A 27,978-nucleotide genomic window follows, 5' to 3' on the forward strand; every position below is an offset into this window, starting at 1 on the left:
TTGCGTGGAATAGTATATTTCTGTTCATTCTTTCTAAGCAGACATCTTCTGAAGTTGAACCATGGGATGGAACCCATTCTGTCTTCAGTCACGCGTTGGCCCACGTTTTGCCAACTTAAATTTCTACGCTCTCCTTACAAACCCAGTTCCGTAGTTCGTGGCAATAGGTATCACGCCAATTGTTTCCAGCTAGCGAAGGCACTATGGATGTGCAGTCCTTCTCCAATCTTCTCTTGTTTTCTGTAAAGTAAGTGTTTTCCTCGTGCCAATACCTGGGGCCAGAGAGGAAAGACTTCCATTAAATCCAAGACATACAGAGAGGCTGGGTCTACCAAGGCAACAGAATGAGGAGGATGTGAGAGGTGGCAAGACCTGTTGAGGTGAAATGGGCTGTGACACTGTTATGTACTGAGCTTGGATCCTAGAACAATGGGCAGGTAGGATCCTAGAAGGCAGCCACCTGATTGGTCTGCAGGAGCCACCCAATCCAGCTCCAGGAGGATGTGAATCAGCAACCGGATTGGCCTGCAGGAGCAGTCCAATCAGGCTCCAGGAGGGGAGTTGAATCAGCCAATCACGCGGGACCCATTGTGTAAATCAGGGGTCAGCTGGCCTGGTTAATTTGGGGGTGCATCACATATGCATGTGCAAGGCACCGCAGCAGATTGTGTTGTAAAGATTACTTAACTTCTTTACATGCTCAAGAACAGTTCCCTAACACCTCTTGAAATACCCCCCCCCTTTCTTAAAAAAGACTTACTGCTTTGTTACTCTGGAGCCATCTGTCCATTCCCATTTGCCTTCCTCCTTTTCATCTGTAAAACCAATCCAGGCGGGGTCTTTGAGCTGAGAAGTGATGTAATTCTGCGGAAAGAAGGAACGACCTCAGCTGACAAAATGCCCCGATTCAGCTACCTAGGCCTGAGCAATGTGGCAGTAAGGAACTGCACATTTAATGCTGTGACTTGTTGCGAGGCAGATGGAAACATGTACTTCGAGGGAGATACAGTGGTAAATGGATACAGAGCTCCATAATTTAAATACTTTCAGTTAAGGCACATTATAAATTTTATATATACAGTGGTACCTTGCAAAATTCGCTAGACGAAAGAGTTTTCCGTTTTGGAGGTGCTTCGCAAAACGAATTTCCTATGGGCTTGCTTTGCAAGACGACAATGTCTTGCGAGTTCCTGCTGGGTTTTTTTCCTTCCCCCCCCCCCTTTTTCTAAGCCGCTAAGCCGCTTATCAGCTGATCCGACCAGCAGATAAGCCGCTAAAAGCCGCTAATAGCGCTAATCCGCTAATCAGTCAATGGGCTTGCTTCGCAAGATGAAAAAACCGCTAGACGAAGAGAATCACAGAACGGATTCTTTTCGTCTTGCGAGGCACCACTGTAATGTGATGCGGAGGCAGAAAAGAGAATACTTGTGTCTGGTGCCTATATCAGCCCTGTGGCACCACTGGGTGCCCAAGATTTTGATGGTGATGTTTACTTATTTTATTTATTTATTCCTTTCATCACCAGAATGCATATTTCCTGTGGTGGGTTCACCTGAGATCTGATACTCCCTACAAGTGGTTTTCTACAAATGCTTCGGCATATAGTAAGTGCAGATGCAAAATGTGCCAACTTTGCAAAGAGGCTTAGGCACATCTCCTGCTATTAAGAATTCACTGTGCAGTTAACTTACAGTACGATAATCTGTCTACCTACTCAAAAGTAAATGCCTCTGTTTTTAATGAGGTTTCCTCCCAGGTAAGTGGGAGCAGGACTGCAGTCTTGGATTCCTTGTGTGGAAAGAGTGGAAAGGCTTCGGAACTTAAATATGGGCAGTCCACTGTGTTTAACGCTATTTTATAAAAAAGGAGTATTAAATCACATAATCTGAGCACTATTAAATTATGATTAATATTATTATTTTTAAAAATGCATTTTAATATCCTGTTAATTATCTCAGTGCTTTTGCTGTTGGGGAAGAACACTGGAAGATGACATTTGGCAGGACTGTGTGAGGGGAAAAAATAATGTTTGGAATACTTATAAAAATGGCATGGAACATCTCCGGAGTTAATTCTTTCACTTGCCTCCTCATTGAGGGGAGGAGGGACTGGACTTTGAAGACTTGCCGGGGCTCTGGCAGGGCACCAGATCATTCTTCTACTAATAATTATAACTAATTAATTACAAAGAGAGAGACCTTTCCAGAGTAACTCTGAGTCATAAAAGGAGATCAGGAATTAATTAACATGGACATAATATTTGATAAAGGAACAATTGATGAAAATTAAAACCTCACACAGGAAGAAGAAAGGAGAACTTCACTTGTGAATTTATAAATTATTATATGTGTTAATATGAACTGAAGTTAATCATTGTAGCTGTGGTATAAGGAATTTTATCAAGAATGGATTATATTTGGTTTGAGCAATAGTCTGGAGGCAGAATTAAAGAGAACAGACCCTGAAGTACAGCACGTGGGAAGCCATACAAAATTCATAAATGGCTATGTACTGTATTTTTTGCACCATAACACTCACTTTTTTCCTCCTAAAAAGTAAGGGGAAATGTCTGTGTGTGTTATGGAGGGAATGCCTACGGGTGGCATGCCTATGGATTTTCCTCCTCCAAAATCTACGTGCGTGTTATGGTCGGGTGCGTGTTATAGAGCGAAAAATACAGTAATTGATTTGTATCTGAATTGGTATTGCTATTTGGTATCAATATAATTTGATGCATATTGGATTTTTGTAATTGAAAATGAATAGAAATTATTGAAAACAAAAACAAAAAACAAGGCAGCCATGGCAATAGCTGCAAGGAATCATAACACATTTGCAGGCGTGGGCAAGAAGAACCAAGGCTGACAGGAGCATTGGGCACTAGAGAAGAAGACCACTTTGTGGAAGAGAGGAAGAAAAATATATATAACCTGTTCTTCATCACTTAAGACGGAGGCCAGGTGGGAATCTCTGGACACACAGAAGTTCTCCGCATCATACCAGGTCTTTCTTCCTTTTGAAACATAGTAGAGATTCCTCCCAAAGGCATCCCAGGTACCAGCAGATCTGGCTTTAGTATCTTTCTTGTAGAGATTTTCTATGAGGGAGAGAGAGGAATGCTGCTATTGCATGGTGCATGGACTGAAAGCAGTTGTGCACAAAATCAACATTGCGACATAATATATTAAAATGTAGCTCTCCAGTTGACCACCAAGTTCAGTATGTACAAAATACAAGTCCTATATTGTCAGTGCCGTGCTACATTCTACATTCTAATTTCTCCATCTTCTCTTGTATTTTTCTGTCTGTCGTATTCCTTAGAAGAGTGGCGTGAAATAATCTTCTAAGTGTCTAATGAAGATGATTGGGTTGGCAGACAAAATACAGTGGTGCCTCGCAAGACGAAAATAATTCGTTCCGCGAGTCTTTTCGTCTTGCGATGTTTTTCGTCTTGCGAAGCACGGTCCGTCGCAACTGCGCCTCTTCAAGCAGCTTTAAGAAAAAAGCGCAAGACATTTTCGTCTTGCGAAGCAAGCCCATAGGGAAATTCGTCTAGCGAAGCAACGCAAAAACGGAAAACCCTTTCGTCTAGCGAGTTTTCCGTCTTGCGAGGCATTCGTCTTGCAGGGCACCACTGTAATAATAATAATAATAATATATAATTTTATTTATATCCCGCCCTCCCCAGGTGAAGCCAGGCTCAGAGCGGCTAACAACAGTAAAAGTAACACAGCATTCTAAAATCAATTCATTTTAAAATCAATTCAAAATCAAGGAGCTGGGCATGTTTAGCCTGGAGAAGAGGAGGTTAAGGGGTGATATGATATCCATGTTCAAATATATAAAAGGATGTCACATAGAGGAGGGGAAAAGGTTGTTTTCTGCTGCTCCAGAGAAGCGGACACGGAGCAATGGATCCAAACTACAAGAAAGAAGATTCCATCTAAACATTAGATTAGGAAGAACTTCCTGACAGTAAGAGCTGTTTGACAGTGGAATTTGCTGCCAAGGAGTGTGGTGGAGTCTCCTACTTTGGAGGTCTTTAAGCAGAGGCTTGACAACCATATGTCAGGAGTGCTCTGGTGGTGTTTCCTGCTTGGCAGGGGGTTGGACTCGATGGCCCTTGTGGTCTCTTCCAACTCTATGATTCTATGATCTTCTATGATCTATGATCAAATTAAATTAATGGCACTGATGGATGCTGGCCCAGGCAGACAAGACAAGGATTCCTGGATTCCCAGTTTCGCCCAAAGATTATTTCCCTGCAACGCTTGGGCTTTTCTGCTGACCTGTGGCTCCACAAGCATTTGCTTCAATGGAGGAGGGGGTTTGATTTAAAGGCAAACCTGCCCAATTTGCCCTCTCTGAAACGACCTGAAACACAACCACTCCTCAAAAGTTACACTCCTCTGGGTTTTGAAATGCAGTTCACCAGGCAAGGAACTTTGGAAAAAGGCATAGACCAGGGTAAAGGGAGTGTTGAAATGCCTATGTCTGTGATGACAACGGGGGAGGAGGGCGGGGACCGCATCCTCTTAAGAGGAAATTACTTTGCAAAAAATAAAAATAAAAATTGCATCTGAATCAAAACTGCAAGCAAAACTGGGCGTATTGAGGAGAAACGTGCGCTGAAATGCTCGTGCATTTTCATAACAACCTGTTTTAAATAAATGCGAACTGCTGTGGAAATCTGGGAAACTGAGAAGCTGAAGAAAGAAACCAAAATTGACAGAGCACGGCCTGAGTAAAACACAAGAGAAAGCTGCCGAATGGCTGAGATTGAACACTGATATGTCCCAACTCCTTCCCTTAGCCGGTGCTCTATGCCAGCATTTAATGTTCATTCAGGGTGGCCTTTAATTTTTGTGGAAGCTAAGGGTGTGCCCACCCCCCTTTTGCAATTCTAGCATTCCAGGTGTTATGTACTGAGTTGAATAGGATCCAAAAGGCAGCAGTCTGATTGGTCCTAGAACAATAGGATTCAGAATGCAGCAGTCTGATTGGTCCACAGGAGCCACCCAATCCAGCTCCAGGTGGAAGTGAATCCGCAACCTGCTTGGCCTACAGGTGAATCCCGGAATTAGCCAATCACACGGGGCCCATTGTGTAAATAATGTATATAAAGCAGACATTCTGGGGGAACTTCCATTCCTCCTCACCACTATGAGCTGAATCAAGAGCATGAAATCCACTCTCAACTCCAAGAATATTTCACCACCCTTTCAGTTTCTGGCTCACCGTCATATCCATTTGCTCCCTTGCGTTCTCAAAGTGCGCCCCGTATTTAGACATGCAGGTACTTACGGTAGTTTTTCTTCTGCTCTGCATATTCATGCTGGTTGCTTTTCAATGTGTCCATCAACGTCAAAGCAAAATCTGATACCTTTATGGCTGAAAGTATTCCCAAAATTAGAATGAGAGTTTCTTCAGCACCAGCCCAACCCAGACCCAGACACATTTGAACATGTTATAGGGTTGTCATGTTATAACAAGGAGGACACCCTAAAATTGTTGAGATTTTTTTTGTAAAAAACGCCAAAAAAACCCCACAGATTTTTAATTGATTTGGCTAAGATCCAAAGTGCTGCCTTTCGGAAATTCCCCTCTCCCCGGACTGAAATCCCAGTAATGAGGACAAGGCAGGGATGCCCCCTGTCTCCACTGTTGTTAATCCCAACATTGGAAGTGTTAACTAGAGAAATACGGGGAAATGATGAAATAACAGGAATTAAGGTTGGGCTGAGAGAGTCTGAAGTCAAAGCCTTGCGGACAACATTGCGTTGACGTTGGAAAATCTGATAGAAAGTGTCCCAAGGACAACAGAAACAATAACAAAATTTGGCAACTTAGCAGGATTCTATATAAATAAGGGGAAGGGGGGAATGATAGTTAAAAATCTAGACTCACAGGCAAAAGACTCAAGAATATTATGAGAATTAAAACAGGGGGGTTAAACATTTGGGGAAATGGATATCAGCAAAGAACTTAAACCTTTTCCAGGATAACTATGTTACAATTGTGGGATGTAATCAAATGCAACATTCCTTCCTTAGAAGGTTGTTTTAAACTGTGATTAAGAAGTTTCAGTTGTGCTAGCATTGTCAATAAATATTAGTGCTGGCATGTTTGCTGCTCTGACCTCCTTTGGAGGAAGTTGGGGGGGTCTATAGCTAAATAATAAGAATAAGTGCTATTTTTCTAGGGAAAGGGTTACTGGAACTCACCATCAACTTTCCCCTCGTTCTCTTAGAATGGCAATGGTGCCCACCTGAGAGGTGCCGGAACTCAGTTCTAGTGAGTTCCAGCTGTGGGGGAAGCCCTGGGAACATCCTATCATGATTTGATATTATGGTGGGTATTGCTATATACACAGAACCCACAAACTTCCTATAAAGGCTAGCCAAAATTCCACATCTGTATCTTCAGGAGTTGCCAACAAAGGCCTGTATAGTTAAAGCTATGGTTTTCCCAGTAGTGATGTATGGAAGTAAGAGCTGGACCATAAAGAATTGATGCTTTTCAATTATGGTGCTGGAGGAGACTCTTGAGATTCCCATGGACAGATCCTGAAGCTGAGGCTCCAAGACTTTGGCCACCTCATGAGAAGAGAAGACTCCCTGGAAAAGACCCTGATGCTGGGAAAGATGGAGGGCACAAGGAGAAGGGGACGACAGAGGACGAGATGGTGGGACAGTGTTCTCGAAGCTACCAGCATGAGTTTGACCAAACTGCGGGAGGCAGTGGAAGACAGGAGTGCCTGGCGTGCTCTGGTCCATGGGGTCACGCAGAGTCGAACACGACTAAACGACTAAACAACAAACAACAATCTTCAGGAGATGTCCGCCTTTTCTTTTCAGAACTCAGAGCTATGGAAACTGTGCAGCACCCCGCATTTCAAAACCGGAATTGGAAATAAACAGTTATTCCTATCCCACTTACCATTTCCGTAATTGAGCTTAGGGCGTCTGTACGAAGCGGCCATTGAGCTTCTGAGTCTGTTCAACGACGGTTCAAGGTGATGGGGTGGTTCCGCTAGCATATTGCTATCTAAAGGTATTAAGACAAGGACGGGAACTCAGATTTCCAGCTGCCAAACAACGCCCCCCCCCCAATAACCCCATAATAAGCACATGAAACTGCCATATTCAGAGGTTGAGCCGTGTTCCACCAAGCCTTGGACTGTCTTCTCAACAGGTAGTAGCTCTTCAGAGACTCCTGCAAAGCTCTCTACCAGCTACCCAGCCTGAGATCACAGAATCATAGAGTTGGAATGGACCCCAATGGCCATCTAGTCCAACCCCCTGCATTGCAGGAATCTCAGCTAAAGCATCCATGACAGATGGCTATCCAACCTCTGCTTTAAAACCTCCAAGGAAGGAGAGTCCAGGCGAACTTCCCTGGGGAGAGCATTCCATAGACGGGGAGCCACTGCAGAGAAGGCCCCGTTTTCATGTTGCCACCCTCTGTATCTCTCGAGGAGGAGGTACACGAATGAGGGCCTCAGAAGATGATCTCAGGGTCCAGGTAGGTTCATATGGAAAGAGGCGGTCCTTGAGGTATTGTGGTCCTGAGCCATTTAAGGCTTCATAGGTCAAAACCAGCACTTTGAATTGGGCTCAGAAACTAATCGGTAGCCAGTGCAGTCGGACCAGGTAATATGTTCAAACCATCTTGCTCCGGTGAGCAACCTGGCCACTGAATTCTGCACCAGCTGAAGTTTCCGAACCGTCTTCAGAGGCAGCCTGACATATAACACATTGCAGTACAGTGGTACCTCAGGTTACAGACGCTTCAGGTTACAGACTCCACTAACCCAGAAACAGTATTTCAAGTTAAGAACTTTGCTTCAGGATGAGAACAGAAATCGTGTGGTGGTGGCGTGGCAGCAGCGGGAGGCCCCATTAGCTAAAGTGGTACCTCAGGTTAAGAACAGTTCAGGTTAAGAACGGACCTCCGGAACAAATTAAGTTCTTAACCCGAGGTACCACTGTAATCTAACCTTGAGGTTTCCAGAGCTTAGACAACAGTAGTTAGGCTATCCCTGTCCTGATAGGGACGTAGCTGGGCCACCAGCCAAAGCTGATGGAAGGCTGTATAGTTACTTATCTCCTTGGCTTGGGGGGGGGTCACAAAACGGGCCACCCTCCAACATTTCTCCGATGAAAATAAAGACATCCTAAGGGAAAATGGGACATTCCAGGATCAAATCAGAAATCGGGACGGCTTCTGTAAATCTGTGATTGTCCCCGTGATTGATATACACTCATGGTTTATAAAAATAGGAAGAATTAAGGAATGCTTTTCATAACATAGATGGACACATTACGTGTTGCTTGTAATGTTAACAATGTGTTATTAAAATTTGATGCCAGAGGTTTCTGCAGAGCAACCAGGAACCAGGCAATAGGCAAACTGCATTGTTCCCAACAAAAAACAGGTAAGGGATGTTATTTAATGTACAGTGGTGCCTCTGGATACGAACGGGATTCATTCCAGAGCCCTGTTCACATCCTGAAGTAAACGTAAGACGCGACTGTGCATCTGCGCGTGTCGCGTTTCACCACTTCTGCACATGCGCATGACGTCATTTTGAGAGTCTGCGCATGCTCAAGCGGCGAAACCCGGAAGTAACGCACTCCATTACTTCCGGGTCACCGCGGAGCTACTTCAACCCGAGGTATGACTGTACCAGTATGTCCTGTGACGTTTTAGAACAAATATCTAATATCTAGTATCGTTCTAATAACATTTAAAAGTTCAGCGTAGATCCAGCCCTGGAAAACAAGGGTGCTTGGAGTGTCTGTACGTGCTAAGGGCCCCTTCAACAAGCCTGCCGCCGGGTGCGGGGTGCCAACAGACGCATCTTAGCTGTGCCCAGCCCTCCTCCCGTTCACTGCGCGAGAGCACCTTGTTCAACCCTCTGTCCTTCAGCAGGAGAAACCAAGCGGCACAGTTTGTTCAGGAGCAGCTTAGGGAAGGTGTGTGTCAGCAGACAGAGTTGAACTTACAGAGATAGCCCATCACTGCAGCTATGGTACCAAAGACCAATACCGTCCCACCAATGCACATCCATATCATCTTTAAACGTTGCGGTGTCATGCCAGCATGTTCTGCTGCTGGTGGTGGTGCCGCCGCCGCCGCCGGCTTTGCTGGTGCTGGTGGTTTCTTGGGGGCCATGGCTGCAATGACAAGAAGGAAGAAAGACCCATGAAGACAACAAATTGAGGGGCAAGTTCATCATCAGGCCCCCTGCCTTTTGCCTATTCAGGGATTTGGGTGCTGCACTCAGGACCCAATAGGGAGAGGGACCCCCCTAGCCTTTGGTGGTAGCTGAGCGACAGGCAGTCACGCCTGCGATTCATGGATGATACTGCATTTCAAATTCAGACAAATCTGTTGTGATGCAATGGAGACCACGGGGGTCTCAAAGGAGGCAAATCTTAGGGCGGGGGGCTCAGAATCATCTGGAGAAGGTGGGAAAGGAGGGGCAGGTGCCTAACAGATTTTAACTGTTCTTTTAAGTTCTCAAATAATGACATTCACAGCAGAAAGGGAACAGTTTAAGCTCCAGTAATGGGGTAAAGGTAAAGGTGCCCCTGACCGTCAGGTCCAGTCGTGGACGACTCTGGGGTTGCATGCTCATCTCTTTCTATAGGCCAAGGGAGCCGGCGTTTGTCTGCAGACAGCTTCCGGGTCATGTGGCCAGCATGACTAAGCCGCTTCTGGCCAACCAGAGCAGCGCACGGAAACGCCGTTTACCTTCCCGCCAGAGCGGTACCTATTTATCCACTTGCACTTTGACGTGCTTTCGAACTGCTAGGTTGGCAGGAGCAGGGACCGAGCAACGGCAACTCACCCCGTCGCGGGGATTTGAACTGCCGACCTTCCAATCAGCAAGCCCTAGGCTCAGTGGTTTACACCACAGCACCACCCGCGTCCCTCCAGTAATGGAGAGCTGAGGTTAAAAAAAATCAGGGATTGCCTAAATTAGGTTTGCCATATTTCAAAAAGTGAACATCCGTACACAAAGGTTGTTGAGCTTTTTGGGCAAAATTGACACCCCCACCCCAAAAAAGAGAGAGGTTTCTGAGCTATTTTTAAAGGAAAATAGCCAAAAACAACACTAGCGACATAGGTTGCCATATGATCAGATTTTCCTGGACATTTTTTGCGATTCTTTGCCCGGACATTGCTTCCGACTGCGGTATTCCGGCTATGTCCGGAAAATTCTGGACGGATGGCAACCCTGGCATAAGAAAATCTTCCCAACATTGGATAATCTGCTGTAGTGTCGAGGCAACTACTGTACCTTCTGCTTGTGGTTCACTTTAGGATTCCCTTCCAGATTATCTGTCAAGGATTTCCCTTGTTCTCTTCGAGTCTGATTCTCTTGAACCCTACGCTATTTCTGCTCTATATTTCCCATGGATTCTTATGCCTCCCTCCCACGGCCTTATACTCACTTCCTTTGTCCTCCCAGGATGGTGCAAGCAGCAGCCCTGTGACACAAGCCGCTTGCTGATTGGCTGCCTGCCCTGCCCTGCCACCATTCACCATCACAAGCACACCTGTGGCTGAAAGGTAAGGCAGATTGTGATGGCGCTGGGCCTGTGAGGAGGCAGCAGTCTTTGGCATCTAAGTAGGTGAAGGTACCAGGAAACTCCTCATCAACTTTCTGACCCCAGCTGTGACCCTCCGACTTGTGTTCAGCTTGGGGTCCACCAAGACCCCTAGATCCTTTTCACACACACTGCTAGTAAGCCAAGTGTCCCTGAATGCTACTTCCAGCCTTGTGCCAAGTGAGCAGAGCTGGCAAGGGAAATCCCAGAATGATGATGATGATGATGATGATAATAATAATAATAATAATAATAATAATAATAACAACAACAACAACAACAACAACAACAACAACAACAACAACAATAGTAATTTATACCCTGCCCATCTGGCTGGGTTTCCACAGCCACTCTGGGCGGCTTCCAACCGAATATTAAAAACAATACGGCAAAGTTGCAAAGTCACTGTGTTTTTAACCACAAAGCCCACAAGCCTCTCTCTGGCAGCATGACAGTTGTGAGTCGAGGACCCGGCACCCACTTGAGGATAAGAAAGACACAAGGACGCAGTATATTAGGTTAATAGGCTAAAAAAAGGCCACAACTTTATTGATTACAGCATGTGAGTGATATTGGCTTAGGCATTGGATAAAACAACAGAGCTTGACTCCATACCCTCAGGAAGGGGTGAGTCTATCAAGGGTTAACCACCAGTAGAAGGAGCCTGTTGATGCAAATACAACAAGGGCATTGGACAGGATCCACAAACCACTGGATTCCTTTAACAGAATACCCAAAAAGTGGAGGGGTAGGGGATGGCCACATCCTGCCCTCCAATACACAAACATATTCCAATGCCTAACCGCCAATACTCAAAAGGTTGTGACGATTTGCTACAAGGTAGGCGAAAAACCAGGACGCGGGTGGCACTGTGGGTTAAACCACAGAGCCTAGGTCTTGCCGATCAGAAGGTCGGCAGTCCGAATCCCCACGACGGGGTGAGCTGCTGTTGCTCGGTCCCTGCTCCTGCCAACCTAGCAGTTTGAAAGCACGTCAAAGTGCAAGTAGATAAATAGGTACCGCTCCGGCGGGAAGGTAAACGGCATTTCCGTGCGCTGCTCTGGTTCGCCAGAAGCGGCTTAGTCATGCTGGCCACATGACCCGGAAGCTGTACGCCGGCTCCCTCGGCCAGTAAAGAAAGATGAGCGCCGCAACCCCAGAGTCGGCCACGACTGGACCTAACGGTCAGGGGTCCCTTTACCTTTACCTTTTAGGCGAAAAACCAAGTGGCCAGTGCCAATTTGCCAGTTCCTACCAGGCCCCTTGGACAACCAAGGCGACCAACCGCAGGTCCATGGCAAGGTCAAAAACATAGCAATGAACTAAAGGGAGGGTGCGTGCGTGATCCAACAAAAACCAGCAGCGGAATGAGAGGGCAGTGCTGCCGTGGCTGCATTTGAGCAGCTAAACCCCGCCCCCAAGCCTCTGCCCGATTGGTTGGCTGCCAGGGGGCGTGGCAGCTGGGACAGCTGAGCAGGAGGCCGGAACGAAAGGCTTAATAGAAAGGCGTTTGTCTTAGAGGGAACAGCTAGAGAAGAACAGGCAAGGCTGGTGGCATCGAGAGAAGGATGGCGCAAGAGATCATCTATGCGAATACAACGAAGTTTGAAGTCGGTGGTAAGGGCACACTTTAATCACAGGCTCCCTTCCCTTTTAAGAAATGTCTCACATTTTGAATCGGGGCTTGGTCTGGGGGAGCAAAGGCATTACAGCAGCGGATTAGATAGTTTCATGGAGAAGAAGGCTATCAATGGCTTCTAACCACAATTGCATCCCCTCCAGCGTTTCTCCAGTGAAAATAAGGACATTCATTGCTATTTTTCTAAGGGAAACGGGGCTGGAACTCATGGACACCTCTGTCATTCTCTTTGAATGGCAATGGTGCCCATCTGAGAGGTGCCGGAACTCAGTTCCAGCGAGTTCCAGCTGGGGGGGAATCCGTGGGGACATCCTATTCCATGCCCTCCAACATTTCTCCGACGAAAATAGGGACGTCCTAGGGGACGCGGGTGGTGCTGTGGGTTAAACCACAGGGCCTAGGACTTGCCGGTCAGAAGGTCGGCGGTTCGAATCCCCACGACGGAGTGAGCTCCCGTTGCTCAATCCCTGCTCCTGCCAACCTAGCAGTTCGAAAGCATGTCAAGTGCAAGTAGATAAATAGGTACCGCTCCAGCGGGAAGGTAAACGGTGTTTCCATGCGCTGCTCTGGTTTGCCAGAAGTCATGCTGGCCACATGACCCAGAAGCTGTACGCCAGCTCCCTCGGCCAATAAAGCGAGATGAGCGCTGCAACCCCAGAGTTGGACACAACTGGACCTTATGCTCAGGGGTCTCTTTACCTTTTTTTAGGGAAAAGCAGGGCATTCTGGGATCAAATCAGAAATGTGGAAGGCTTCTGTAAATCTGACATGGTCCCTGGAAAATAGGGACACTTGGAGGGTCTGCAATGGCTATGTTATCACTGCGCTCTGGGGTGCAGTAGTGCTTCTGAATAGCACCAGTTTCTGGGGAGTGTTGCTGTTGCACCCAGGTCCCTTTGGGGCATCGTGAGACCAGGATGAATGGGAGCCCTCTGGCCTGATCCAGCAGGAATTATAATGCACCTTTGTCCAAAGTGAATATCAAAGTGGCGGATATTGGGGAGGAGGTCTGTCTGCTCCTCTTTGCCCCTTGCAGTGTTTGAAATTCCCCAGGCACCAGAATATCAGAAGACCCTGCTGGATCCGGCCATCCATCTGGTAAATTTGAGGGGAGTGGCTTTCCTTGTGGAGGACAATTGTCTTACCTGAGCAATTGCTCTTACCTGTGGCAACACAATCCTGAGAGCCAGTCCTGGGTCTGGTGATAGGAACGTAAGGAGTCGTAAGGTCAATTGCCGGTGCCCGATGCGAAGTCTGGTGCAAGGCATCTTTTGCAAGAATGGGCCTGTCAACATCCTGCTTCCTCTCTGCTTATCAGTGCCCCAGAGTCCACAGTGGCTTCCTGTTGTGTGAAGGTTGAATTTAATCCATAATATGGGGCTGGGGGTGAGCTGGGGGACCAAACACACACCTACTGTGGTCCTGCGGGATGCAGTTGCTGGACTCTCATCCTCCTCTGAAAAGATGGCCGGAAACGATGGGGTGGAACTCAACATCTGCAATAAAGCTCTTGTGAAACTGCAGAGCTTGCAGAGTTTCACAGATGAAAATAAATAAGCTCTTAAGAAACATCCCTCCCGCCTGATTCCCACACCAGCTCGTGTGCCCCACCCAAACCAGGCATCAAGCGAGACACACTGCAGAACACACCTGCAAATGGACTAGAGACAAAATGTAAAAAATAAGACATTTATATTATGTTATATTTTTGAAATTTTTTTGTAAACATTTTTTATTAAGTTTTAACAATGCATAATATAAAAGAAAAAATACAAAGACAAGAACAAGAGAAATATAAAAACACAAAATACATACTACAAAATACAACAATACAAACATTAAACACAAAAATACAAAAATGCATACATTAAAAGACTAATAGTAAAAAAGAAAAAGCACATATAGAAAAAACACAAAAATTCCCTCTTTCTTAATTTTATATCTTAAATTCACATATTTTCCTGACTTCCTCACATCCCCCGTTCTTGTATCCCTTTTAAAAGTTGGTTCAGCAAATTCATAGCCCTTAGTTTATCTATTGTTGGTTTAATCTTAAATTTTATCTTGTTGCTAGAACCCCCACAGTTCATTTCAATGTCATCAACATTCAAAAATTTTACAATGTTTCTGCAAATAGATTTTAAATTTCCCCCAATCTTCTTCCACTTGCTCTTCTCCCTGGTCTCGAATTCTGCCAGTCATCTCCGCCATCTCCATGTAGTCAATTAGTTGCATCTGCCAGTCTTCCACGTATATTTTTGACATTTTTTGTCTTTGGGAAGTTCTATGTAATTGACTGCATAGTTGTGTGTGCTGTGTTTCTTTATCTCTCTGTATTCCTTTGCATTGCGTTTTGCAAAGGCACCAGAGCGGGTTTTTTCTTTCTTTTTTAGTGGGGAATTTATTATTTGTTTCTATTCAAAAATATATACTTATAGACTGCCGATTTGCATAGCGTATGAACCTAAAGGCAGAATGAAGTGCAATCCCACAATGGACCAGAGCAACTCCATCTCAAACGCATCTCATAAGAGCACATAAGGAGAGCCCTGCAGGATCAGGCCCAAGGGGGGTTCCCCCCCCCTCAGCCTAGCATCCTGTCCTCACAGCAGTTAAGCAGCTGCCCGTGGGAAACATGCAAGCAGGATCTGATCCCAAGAACTCTCTTCCCTCCTTTCACTTCTCATATTGTTTTGGGAAGTGTGAATTAGATGGGGGGGGGTAAATTGGCTTTAAATGTGAACTAGAATCATAGTATCATAGAATTATGAGTGCCTGGAGGCAGTTGGAGTATGGATGGTGGCTAACAGATTGAGGCTGAACCCTGACAAGACAGAAGTACTGTTTCTGGGGGACAGGAGGTGGGCAGGTATGGAGGACTCTCTGGTCCTGAATGGGGTAACTGTGCCCCTGAAGGACCAGGTGTGCAGCCTGGGAGTCATTCTGGACTCACAGCTGTCCATGGAGGTGCAGATCAATTCTGTGTCCAGGGCAGCTGTCTCCCAGCTCCATCTGGTAGGCAGGATGAGACCCTCCCTGGCCACGGACTGTCTCGCCAGAGTGGTGCATGCTCTAGTTCTCTCCCGCTTGGACTACTGCAATGTGCTCTACGTGGGGCTACCTTTGAAGGTGACCTGGAAACAGCAATTAATCCAGAATGCGGCAGCTAGACTGATGATGGGGAGCGGCTGCCGAGACCGGTCTTGAAAGACCTACATTGGCTCCCAGTACGTTTCCGGGCTGAATTCAAAGTGTTGGTGCTGACCTTTAAAGCCCGAAACAGCCTCAGTCCAGTATACCTGAAGGAGCATCTCCACCCCCATCGTTCTACCCGGACACTGAGGTCCAGCGCAGAGGGCCTTCTGGCGGTTCCCTCATTGCGAGAAGCCAAGTTACAGGGAACCAGGCAGAGGGCCTTCTTGGTGGTGGCACCTGCCTTGTGGAACACCCTCCCAGCACATGTCAAAGAGAACAACAACTACCAGACTTTTAGAAGACATCTGAAGGCAACCCTGTTTAGGGAAGGTTTTAATGTTTGATGCATTACGGTATTTTAATATTTTGTTGGAAGCCGCCCAGAGTGGCTGGGGAAACCCAGCCAGATGGGCGGGGTATAAATGATAAATTATTATTATATTATTATTATTGTAGAGTTGGACCCTGAGAGTCGTCTAGTCCAACCTCCTGCAATGGAGGGATCTCAGCAAGACCATACATGGATTTCTCTCCCCGCCCCAATCCCTATTCTTCACTGGGGCACCACTCAGTGCTACTCAGCCCCTCATGGTTTTTTCCATCGAGTTTTATGTAAACTGCTTTGCTTGTTTTTAATGGTATGGTTCTAACCTGCCCTGCCTGAGACCTGCTGGTGGAGGGCAGGTAAGAAACCTTACCTGCCTGAGGGGGTCGTAGTCCCCTGGAGCCTCACGTTTAAGAGAAAGCAGGGTGGGGGGATGAAATTTTAATCTTTCCCACCATCCTCTGCCTCCTTCAGCTTCTTCTCCACCTCGCAAGAGAGACATCTCCACCACCATCATCGTGACGCTCCTGACTCTGCTGCTGCTACTGCTGGCCACCTCCCTCATTGCAATGGCCCTTCTCTGTAAGTACAATTACACGTTTCCTACTTTGATCTCAATTACATCTGTCCAGGCCCCAATGGGTGGTGAGAGTGCCTCTGAGGACGTGCAGAACGACGCAACCACTTTGCTGCTTCGGGCGATCACACACAGGCTTCCATTATGTAATAAAAAAATTAAGGTCTTTTAAATGTTCATAAATGTACCAACCAAGCACGTACATAGATGTGTGGACCACATGTCTGGAGCAGCACAGGAAGACCTCCCTGGAACTATTTTGACTCCCAAACTGACCAAATGTTTTCTCTGCAAGGAGGGAGGGGATGAGGGAACCTTCCCATTGTCTCAGGGATTGGGTAATCACCATCTCAAAGGAATGGCCAGACTACCATCTGATAAGGCATTATCAGATAACCTGCCAGACAGGAGATAAACAACGCACTCAGATTTCTGTTGTAGACCGCCCTTTCTGTTATGTAGGTATGATATAATAATAATAATAATAATAATAATAATAATAATAATAATAATAATAATTTTTATTTATACCCCGCCCTCCCCAGCCAAGGCCGGGCTCAGAGCGGCTTACAAGCAATAATAAAAACAAATTGAATGATTACAACTTAAAAACAAAATTAAAATACAACATTAAAATATGGAAACATTAAAATATTAAAATGTAGCCTCATCGCAGGAGGAGAAGGAAAGGAAAAAAAGAAAGGGAGGGAGGGAGGGAGGGAGGGAGGGAGGGAGGGAGGGAGGGAGGGAGGGAATCAAATTGGTTCCAAGCCAAAGGCCAGGCAAAACAACTCTGTCTTACAGGCCCTGCAGAAAGAAATCAGATCCTGCAGGGCCCTGGTCTCATGAGGCAAAGTGTTCCACCAGGCCGGGGCCAGTGTTGAAAAGGCCCTGGCTCTGGCTGAGGCTAATCTAACTTCCTTAGGGCCCGGGAACACTAGGGTGTTGCTATTTATGGACCTTGAGGCTCTCCGTGGGGCATACCAGGAGAGGCAGTCCCGTGGGTACGAGGGTCCTAGGCCGTGAAGGGCTTTAAAGGTCAAGACCAGCACCTTGAACCTGACCCTGTACTCTACCGGGAGCCAGTGCAGTTTGAAAAGCACTGGGTGAATATGCTCCCGTGGCAGAGACCCCGTGAGGAGCCTCGCTGCAGCATTCTGCACCCGCTGGAGTTTCTGGGACAGCTTCAAGGGCAGCCCCGCGTAGAGCGAATTACAGTAGTCAAGCCTGGAGATGACCATCGCATGGATCACTGTGGCCAGGTCGGGGCGGGAAAGGTAAGGGACCAACTGCTTGATGCGGTGAAGGTGGGAAAATGTTGCCTTGGCTGTTGCTGTAACTTGCACCTCCATGGAAAGGGAGGCGTCAAGGATTACACCCAAACTCTTAACGGAAGGCAATGGCACTAATTGGGCCCCCGCAAGAGAAGGGAGTTGGTCCCTCATCCCCATGCCATCCCGACCTAGCCATAGGACCTCTGTCTTCGAAGGATTTAGTTTCACTCGGCTCCCACGAAACCATCCAGCCACAGCTTCCAAGCATCTGGTCAGTGTGTTCAGGGCCGAGTCCGTGCGGCCATCCATCAGCAGATAGAGCTGAGTGTCATCAGCATATTGGTGACAGCCCAGCCCAAAGCTCCAGATAATCTGGGCAAGGGGGCGCATAAAGATGTTAAAAAGCATTGGGGAGAGAATTGCGCCCTGCGGCACTCCACACACCAAGGAGTGGCGCAACGACATTTCCCTCCCTAGTGCCACCCTCTGTCCCCGACCAGAGATAAAAGTGCACAGCCAGTTACGGGCTAAGCCCTGTATCCCCACGTCTGCGAGGCAGTGATCCAGAAGATCATGATCGACCATGTCAAAGGCTGCTGACAAATCTAAAAGGATCAGCAATCCTGACCCGCCTCGATCCAGTTGTCTACGGAGATCATTTGTGAGGGCAACCAGAGCCGTTTCGGTCCCAAAACCAGGACGGAAACCGGACTGAAATGGATGATATATCGGGAGGGTGGTCTTCAGCTACACCCCTTCTGTGATGTATAGATGATGTTTCTGGGGGTGGTCTTGGACTCCAGGGCGGGCAATTTAAAATGTCTATATAAAGGCAGGCACACCTTGGGTTTCCCCAGCCACTCTGGGCAGCTTCCAACAAAATATTAAAATACAATAGTCTGTCAAACATTAAAAGCTTCCCTAAACACGGCTGCCTTCAGATGTCTTCTAAAAGTCTGGTAGTTGTTCTTCTCTTTGACATCTGGTGGGAGGGCGTTCCACAGGGCGGGTGCCACCATCGAGAAGGCCCTCTGCCTGGCTCCCTGTAACTTGGCTTCTCGCAGTGAGGGAACCGCCAGAAGGCCGTCGGCGCTGGACTTCAGTGTCCGGGCAGAAAGATGGAGGTGGAGACGCTCCTTCAGGTATACTGGACCGAGGCCATTTAGCGCTTTCTCTGGTTGGCCTCTGTTATTGTCTCCTACCGATGGAGAACCTACAAAGGACTCTATAAGGGCTCTTGTGTCCCCCATAAGGGAATAAGGGCAGATTTTGTTTATGACAATTAAAAGCTAAATGCTGATCACTGCCCACCCCTGAAAATACCCCGCAAAAATGAGAGAACCAGAGCAAAGGTGAGGTTTTTCCAAGTGGGAGGGAAATTAGCCTTGAAAAGCGATGGTGGGGAAGGAAGGGATTTGATCTAAATAGGGAAGAGTTGGCTGGCCTGCAGAAAATGCCACCGGCCCCATTGCCAGGAAGACCAGCAGAACAAAATCTTGGAAGGGCCAAAGTGCCATTGGTATTCAAGAGGCATGCTCAAGGATGGGCTGTAACATCCCAAAAGATACTGCAAGGCTCCCTAGATCAGGCAAAGGCAAACTTTGGCCCTCCAGATGTTTGGGACTACAATTCCCATCATCCCTGATCACCGGTCCTGTTAGCTAGGGATGATGGGAATTGTAGTCCCAAACATCTGGAGGGCCAGAGTTTGCCTATGTCTGCCCTAGTAGTACATAGGAATTTGCAGGAGAACATGAATGATAGGTCCCTGCCCCGTGGAGCTTACAAAATCTAGAATTTGGCAGGGCAGGTAGGAGAGGCAAGGCTACTCAAATGGATTGTGGGCCAACGCAGTTCCGTTTGTGCCTCCGCTGCAGTTGGGAGGAGAACAAAAAAAAAGTTCCGACCCTGTTAAAAAGAAAAGGGGTAGCAGGGAGTTCTGAGCAAAACTCCAAACTCTGAAATCTGTTCAGCATTTTCAGATTTTTGGATTTCCTACTTTGCACGCCCCCTTCACACTTCTTGCCTTCGCTGGCACTTTTATTTGGAAGTTAATCCTGCATGTCTGCCATGTCAGGGCAGATAAAAGAAAGTCCTTCTTCATGCAGCGCACAGATAACCTGTGGAACTCCCTGCCACAGGAAAGAGTGATGGCCACCAATTTGGGTGTGTTTTAAAAAGGATTATTAGACAAATAATTGTCTAATAATATTAGACAAACCACAAGAAGGGGGAGTGCTGCTCTTCTGTTCGAATCCTGGTTGTGGGTTTCCCACAGGTCGGCCATTGGCTCGATCCGGCATGCTCTTATGATGTTCATATGGTTTGTAGATTCCCAGAAGGAGAAGAAACTCCAGGAAATCGAAGGAGTGATGGAGAAGATCAGAACCTCCCTGTTTCTCAGCAATATCTCTCTTTCACCAGCGGAAGCATCTGAGAGTAAGTTGCAAAACCCAGAAATGAGGACAACCCTCAGAGTATGTGAGGATGGGAAGGGCTCCTATTTTTAATCGTTTCCCTTCCTTTCCTCCAGATGATTTGTGCCCTTCGTCATTTAATTTGCATAATGAAAAGTGTTTGTCCTCACAGCCAAGCTAGGAAAGTACGGTAGGTTATTGTTGTGCCCGTTTTACAGTTGGGAAACTGAGGCTGTGATAATAGGCCACGCAATGCGTCTATGGCATAAGAAGTGGATCTTGCAGGATCAGGCCAATGGCCTACCTAGCATCCTCTTCTCACAGTGGCCAACCAATGCCCCTATGGGAAAGCAGCAAGCAGGATCCGACCACAAGAGAAACACTCTCCTCTCCTGTAGTTTCCAGCAACTGGCAGATTTTAAATACCTCCTTCAGGGATAAGGAACACCTGTTTCTCTGATTAGAGTACCCTGTGCCTTTAAACAGAAACCCAACAGGTGCAGCTGCCCCAATCACTGCATCTCAGTGATTTTCTTAGACAGAGAGAAGTTTATGAAAACGTTACTTTTTGTTAGAATTCCTGCTCCGTGACTGCAGTCATGAGATTGTTGTCTTTCACATGACGGTGTATGTTTTGACTCCACCAAGTGGGAAGCGACGGAGAAAGGATGTTTGTGTTACTGTGTTCCATTAAATTGGGACTGTTGTCCTTTGTTCTTTTTCTTTGCTGTCTGATGCTAGAGAGAGAGGGAGCCATGTTGCAGTGCTCCATGTGTGTTTATATGTAAATAAAGTAGATTAGCCAAAATGCTGAGTTGCTGAGGTCTGTTAGGCAAACTGCGAAGACTCTGCGGATCCCTAAGTGTGCTGGTATCTGTTCGCATCGGTCGCTGTGATGTTCGGGCTGAAGAAAGCTTTGAAGCTCCTGAACGATCGACCAGGAGGGAGAGAACATGCCAGTCAGGCATGTGTCTCTGCCATGGTCCTACTCAAGTGTAGGACGAGCTCCTGACACTTTTCTCCTAGTCTCCATTTCACAAAGCTCACTTTGGTCTGACACTACACCGAACTCTGCCCTTCCAGGTGTTCAGCTGCTCCAAAACATCTCTGAGGCTTTCTACAAGATCCAAACCCACCTGGGGAACGTCAGTGCGTCAAAAACCGCTATCCAGAATCGTCACAGTAAGTAGGGGTCAAAATCAGTGAAGAAGACCTCTTTCCTTCAAGGGGAGTCAGAATCCCAAACCATCTCCGGTTCTGGACATAAGCGGTGCCAACTTCTTAAACGCCTACTGCTCCTGTAATTGAAACATATTAGGAGGTGGCAATGTTGGTCCTTATTCAATTAAAGGACTTTGCCACATGATTTCTGCATATCACGATCCAGTTAAAGTTGCAGGGGCAAAACCAAGTCCCCACCCCAACTTGAGTTATGGCGATCCTCCTGGCCAGACCTGGGGCAACCACCTCCCAAGGGAGTCTGTTCCTCTGTTGAACAGCTCTTAACATCAGAAAGTTCTTTCTGATGTTTAGTCATAATCTCCTTCTTGTAACCAGTACATTTCCGAGCACAATTCAAAGTGTTGGCGCTGACCTTTAAAGCCCTAAATGGCCTCGGTTCAGTATACCTGAAGGAACGTCTCCATCCCCATCATTCTGCCCGGACACTGAGGTCCAGCTCCGAAATGAGGTTACAGGGAACCAGACAGAGGGCCTTCTTGGTAGTGGCGCCCGCCCTGTGGAACGCCCTCCCATCAGATGTCAAGGAAATAAGCAGCTATCTTATCTTTAAAAGCCATCAAAGTGCAAGTAGATAAATAGGTACCGCTCTGGCGGGAAGGTAAATGGCGCTTCCATGCGCTGCTCTGGTTCGCCAGAAGCGGCTTAGTCATGCTGGCCACATGACCCGGAGGCTTTACGCCAGCTCCCTCGGCCAGTAAAGTGAGATGAGCGCCGCAACCCCAGAGCCGGCCATGACTGGACCTAATGATCAGGGGTCCCTTTACCCTTTACCTTTAAGGTATGTATGTTCCAATATTTCTCACTGTCCGATTTCCGTAACCATTCACCGAACTTTCCGGTCACACCTTGTACATGTAATGAACATGTAAGAATGTTCAAGAACTGTGGTTTTTCACGCCTCTGCATGACAAGCTCCTTCTTGAACTGAATGGGGGGCGGGAGTTGGCAATACATAAATAATATTTATGCACACACGCCATGCTTGAGCCCCCATCCCTTCTCTAGCATACATCCATTCCCTTTTTTGAGACACTCATGCTACATCCTCGAACAGACGATGGCCAGATCCAACCCCTCCAATCAGCCTTTCCTGCAGTTCAGGGTTCCTGAGACCCACTCCCGTTTTCTCTCCCAAAGGGGAACTCCTGGCATTCCTCTCCACAGGCTGGAAGTTTTACAACGGCAGCGTCTATTTCGTTTCCCAAAAGGCAAAGCCCTGGCAGGAAGCTGAGGACACCTGTAGAGCCCAGGGGGCACACCTGGTCTCCATCACGTCAAAGGAAGAGATGGTGAGCACACACACAGGGCCGTCTTACCCATAGGCGCTAGGGGTGCGGGGTGTTAGTTTCTGTTTGCCACTGAGCAGCTGCTTAAGAGTCAAAGGCTCTGTTTACATTCCAGAGACCTTCCAGGCTGTTGGAAGTCTCACGGAGGCAGGAGACGGATGTGATGTTTACTGGTTTCCTGTTCCTTTGTTCCAGTTGCTCTCTGCTTTCATAGAGGGAGGGTGTATTTTTCTTTGCTGTCTGTGTAGTAAAAAATAAAGCATAGCGATGTAGCTATAAATCACTTCCCTGTGCTGGAAACTCTGCTGAACGGGAATGTGCCTGAGGCCTCATCAAAGGCTCAGGTCGTTAATTATTCGTCGGAGGTGATTCCGAAGGACTCGGCAAGAGGAAGATGAGCTTTATCAGCTTGGCCGAGCGGAGATGCCTACACGGGGCACCTGGGCGCCAGGCTGAGTCCAGGGTCCGAGAGTTGAGTCCAGGGAAGAGCCCGTCTGTCGGTCAGAGCGCTACAGTGGGCTCTTCTGCTGCGGGCGGCTCTGCGCTGCGAGTTCAGGGACAACCAAGTCAGCAAGACGCTGAGGCGGCCGGCTGGCTCCACCCTCCTGCGCACCTGGGACTGGGCAACCTGGGGGAGGCGCCGAACGGATCTCTGCACCCCGGAGCCACATATGCTTAAGACAGCCCTGCACACACACTTCAAAACACCTGGATTTACCTGCTCAGCTAACAAAAACAACAGCACCTGGGCTTGCCCGAAACATTTTCCTGGCCCAAGCAGCCGCCTTAAGATTGCGCTGCCACCTTCTTTGCTGGCCTCTGCTTTTGCACTTTTGCCAGCAACTTAGCCTGCCACTATTACCAGGCCAGTCCCCTTCCTGGGAAAAGCAGCTGCTCCTGCTGCTCTCTGCGCATCAAGCAGCTGCTAGAGACACAAGGGTTTGTTTCCTTGGTCAGTTGGCATTTCTAGAGTTGAGGGTCCTTTGCACAGAAGGGGTTAGGCACAACTCGCTGATTCCTAAAGTCCCAGCCTGCCTCTGGGAACTGGGTGGGGCTTACTTCTGAGTAAATGTGCACAGGATCAAGCTGCCCAGCTGCAAATCTAAAGGCCATTTGCTGCTGAGCCAGGATGCTTTTTAACATCTTTATGCGCCCCCTCGCCCAGCTTGCCCAGAGTTTTGGGCTGGGTTGCCATCAGTATGCTGATGACACCCAGCTTTATCTGTTGATGGATGGCCATCCTGACTCGGCCCCAGACACACTGACCAGATGTTTGGAAGCTGTGGCTGGATGGTTACGTGGGAGCCGGTTGAAGTTAAATCCTTCGAAGACAGAGGTCCTATGGCTGGGACGGGACGATATGGGATTGAGGGGGCAACTCCCATCTCTTGCGCAGGCGCAATTAGTGCCAGCATCGTCCGTTAAGAGTTTGGGTGTAATCTTCGATACCTCCCTCTCTATGGAGGCGCAGATTACAGCTATAACAAAGGCAGCATTTTTTCATCTCCGCCAAGCTAAGCAGTTGGCTCCTTATCTCTCTCGCCCTGACCTAGCCACTGTGATCCACGCGACGGTCACCTCCGGACTGGATTATTGTAACTCGCTCTACGTGGGGCTGCCCTTGAGACTGACCCAGAAACTCCAGCGGGTGCAGAATCCCGTGGCGAGACTCCTTATGGGGTCTTCGCTGCGTGATCACATTCATCCGGTACTATACCAACTGCACTGGGTCCCAGTGGAGTACAGGATCAGGATTAAGGTGATGGTTTTAACATTTAAAGCCCTATACGGCCTAGGACCCTTGTACCTATGGGACCGCCTCTCCTGGTATGACCCACAGAGGAACTTACGGTCTGCAAATAAAAACATCCTGAAGATCCCAGGCCACAGAGAGGTTAGGCTGGCCTCAGCTAGAGCCAGGGCTTTCTCGGCCGCAGCTCCAATCTGGTGGAACGCTCTGTCACAAGAGACTAGGGCCATGCGGGACTTGACATCTTTCCGCAGGGCCTGCAAGACAGACCTTTTGTCAGGGCGCAGCCTGACTCCCTCCTCTGGCAATCTGCACAGAATTTTGCTTAATGGTTGCCACCAATTTGATTTTAATTAATTTTATAATGAAATGTTTTTAGAACGTTGGATTATTTTGATTGTTGTTAGACGCCCTGAGCCCAGCTTCGGCTGGGGAGGGCGGGATATAAATAAAAAATATTATTATTATTATTATTATTATTATTATTATTATTATTATTATTATTATAGAATGGTATCCTGTCCCTGAGCCTAGTTCTCTCTTTCTCTTTCTTTCTCTTTCTTTCTCTCTCTCTCTCTGCAACCCTGGACCACTGTGGTTTGAAACTGTTTTGCAGGAATACCTTGTCAGGGAAGCCAGAAGTCAGCACTTTTGGATCGGACTCTCTGACCAAAATACAGAAGGTGTTTGGACCTGGGTGGACGGCACAAAGTACAACAAAAAGCTTAGGTGGGTCTGATCAGCTCTTAAAAAAAGAAGAAAACACAGTGTGTGGCTTTCTGTATTCTTTCACTTCAGGTGCCCCTACAAAACAGACTTTTTCATATAGTCCTCACCTCCATCCCAGGAGACCCCTGGAAAAGTGCTACTCTGTGATTTCCTAAAACAAACCAAAATCAGGAAAGATAATCCCTGACCAATAGGGATCTTTGAGTAATAGGGACCCTGACTAATAGGAACACATCATGCTCCTTCTTCTGGGATAGTTTGACCACCTTTGGTCGCACTCAGCTCTCACCTGTGGCTCCTAGAATGTGTTAGCATGCGACAGCGGCCATATCCCAGGAATGGCTTCGACTGGCCGGCTAAACAAATAGACGGGAGCTGATGGGTCTCAAGCCCTCAGTGAGTTAGGGACTTGCAAAGACAGGCTCTAGGAATTGAGTGGACAAGACTAATAGTGGGTCCAACTGTCAAAAAGGTGATTTCTGCACATGCTGTAGAGCATGGATAGGCAAACTAAGGCCCGGGGACCAGATCTGGCCCAATCGCCTTCTCAATCCGGCCCGCGGACGGTCCAGGAATCAGCGTGTTTTTACATGAGCAGAATGTGTGCTTTTATTTAAAATGCATCTCTGGGTTATTTGTGGGGCATAGGAATTCGTTCATTTTTTCCCCCAAATATAGTCTGGCCCCCCACAAGGTCTGAGGAACAGTGGACCGGCCCCCTGCTGAAAATGTTTGCTGACCCCTGCTGTAGAGGGAAGAGAGGGGCAGGTGGGGTTCATCCACCTTGGAAGGCAGCCCATCGAAGAGAAGGAAAACTCTGATTCTAAACTTCTGGTGCCTTGCGGCACATCTTCCAGAGAAGAAAAGGCCAAGGAGCAGTGGCGTAGCGTGGGGGGTGCAGGGGGGGCCGGCCGCACCGGGCACAACACCTGGGGGTTAGGGTTAGGGGGTGCAAATCCACGGGTTAGGGGGCGCAAATCCACAGGTTAGGGGGCGCAAATTACTTGCCTTGCCCCGGGTGCTGACAACCCATGCTACGCCACTGCCAAGGAGTAAACTCTACACAAATCTGGAGTCCCTAAGACGGTTGGCTGGCACCTTGCACGCCTTCTTCCTGCAAATGCTACAGCCAAGCGGGTGCCAAAAATATTGCTCTGCTTTCCTTTGGACCCCATCAGCGAGGCTGAGAGAGGGGTCTTGTCGTCTGGGCAGCCCAGGACATCCAGGCTTGCATCCTGGGGGGGTCACTGTGGCACTGCTATCATAGCAGTTTGACTTCACCCGCAGAGGTGCACTCCGTTGTCTCTCAAGACAGACGGAGGCCAACAATGGATCTGTTGCACTGCATGCATAAAGGTAAAGGGACCCCTGACCGTTAGGTCCAGTTGCGGACGACTCTGGGGTTGCGGCACTCATCTCGCTTTATTGGCCGAGGGAGCTGGCTTACAGCTTCCAGGTCATGTGGCCAGCATGACTAAGACGCTTCTGGTGAACCAGAGCAGCGCACGGAAACGCCGTTTACCTTCCCGCCGGAGCGGTACCTATTTATCTACTTGCACTTTGACGTGCTTTCGAACTGCTACGTTGGCAGGAGCAGGGACCGAGCAACAGGAGCTCACCCCGTCGCGGGGATTCGAACCGCCGACCTTCTGATCGGCAACTCCTAGGTGTTGGAGGGGGATTTCCAGCTGGTGGCAGAGGACAGAGTGACTCCAGGAGACATAGGTGTAAAAACCCAAACTAAAACGAAGACTTTATTACTAAACAATAAACACAAACTCTGGTGGGTGTTATTCCTGCAGGCAGGATACAAAACTCAGCTTTTTTCCTTTATAGCAACGGCCAGCTGCAGCCAATTAACCCCAGAAACTTCTTAAAGGTATACACACATGTTTCTGTGCCGAATGTCCTCTAACACTAGGCTCTGTGGTTTAACCCACAGCGCCACCCGCGTCCCTAAGATATATATATATATATATATATATTAAAGCATGCCAGCTATATAATCACAGCCTCTCGCCTTCTTTTCCAGTTTCTGGGGACAAGGACAGCCAGACAACTGGCATGGAGCACCACAACATGAGGAAGACTGTGTTCACCTCTCAACGCACTGGAATGACGTCAGCTGCACATACAACTATAAATGGTTCTGTAAGAAGGTCTTCTCCTGAGCAGATGCCCCGCTGCCTTTCCAGGACAGGACTAAGGGGCCACCGAACCCAGTTTTCTGGATCCAGCGGAGGACAGCCAAAGGTCTCCAGAAGCTCATAAGCAGCTGTCACTCCAGGAGAGGCCTAGCCCCATGACTGCCGGATTTTCTTAATCGATGGGAACACTGCAGGAAAACCCTCCACCCTCTTCCTTTTCCCCAATCCGCATGTCAGAATTTTAAAGGCCTGGAAGAGGCAAGGCTGCCTTGATGGACTTTTGCCAGACGGAAAAAGCAGGTCGAGCAATCAATTTTAGAGTTGCCTTTGTACCAAAGTCCCAAACTTTTAGTGCCCACTGAGCCCCCTACCCCATAAAAAGGATTATTCAGAAGAACCCTTTGCACAGCCCACTAAGGAAGACAATAACGCGACAGAATTCAATAGAGAGGCAATTTATCTGGAACCCAAATAAAGCTATTTAGTTTGATTAATTCAACAAACTTGATCCAGGGAGACCAGCTTTGCAAAGTCTGATTTACAGCTCCCGCACCCACCTGCTACGGCCTCGGTCCTGTATACCTGAAGGAGCGTCTCCACCTCCATTGTTCAGCCCGGACACTGAGGTCCAGCTCCGAGGGCCTTCTGGCGGTTCCCTCCCTGCGAGAAGCCAAGTTACAGGGAGCCAGGCAGAGGGCCTTCTCGGAGTGGAAATGTTTTGATTAATATATGGCAAAATATTGCTCAAAAAAAGATACGCTAATATGCGTAGATTAAA

At 47.8% G+C, this 27,978-nt stretch overlaps 2 protein-coding genes across 4 annotated transcripts; one reads left to right on the plus strand and one right to left on the minus strand.

Annotated features, from left to right (window-relative positions):
• On the minus strand, positions 1-13,800 carry LOC308594330 (uncharacterized protein). Of its 2 annotated transcripts, none has more exons than XM_081207439.1 (7): positions 13,422-13,800; positions 9,009-9,179; positions 6,940-7,047; positions 5,305-5,391; positions 2,931-3,097; positions 761-864; positions 1-272 (listed from the first exon to the last, which is right to left on the minus strand). In XM_081207439.1, the coding sequence occupies exons 2-7, from the start codon at positions 9,175-9,177 to the stop codon at positions 116-118; spliced, it is 792 nt and encodes a 263-aa protein (XP_081063565.1). In that variant the 5' UTR covers positions 9,178-9,179; positions 13,422-13,800; the 3' UTR covers positions 1-115. The 2 variants fall into 2 exon arrangements, with proteins under 2 accessions (XP_081063565.1, XP_081063564.1); XM_081207438.1 differs by lacking the exon at positions 13,422-13,800 and adding an exon at positions 10,310-10,500.
• On the plus strand, positions 11,994-27,694 carry LOC308594332 (C-type lectin domain family 4 member F-like). Of its 2 annotated transcripts, none has more exons than XR_014011387.1 (7): positions 11,994-12,236; positions 16,253-16,360; positions 19,961-20,068; positions 21,130-21,228; positions 22,426-22,577; positions 24,941-25,931; positions 26,104-26,504. XR_014011387.1 is itself a non-coding variant. In XM_081207441.1 (7 exons), exons 1-7 carry the CDS (start codon positions 12,188-12,190, stop codon positions 27,222-27,224), a joined length of 768 nt encoding a protein of 255 aa, XP_081063567.1. In that variant the 5' UTR covers positions 12,003-12,187; the 3' UTR covers positions 27,225-27,694. The 2 variants fall into 2 exon arrangements, 1 of the variants encoding a protein (XP_081063567.1); XM_081207441.1 differs by lacking the exon at positions 26,104-26,504 and adding an exon at positions 27,086-27,694 and having other exon boundaries at positions 12,003-12,236; positions 24,941-25,053.
• The last annotated feature ends 284 nt before the right edge of the window (positions 27,695-27,978 follow it).

The sequence above is a fragment of the Podarcis bocagei genome (assembly GCF_964188305.1).
Source record: "Podarcis bocagei genome assembly, chromosome: 9".
Lineage (NCBI taxonomy): Eukaryota > Metazoa > Chordata > Lepidosauria > Squamata > Lacertidae > Podarcis > Podarcis bocagei.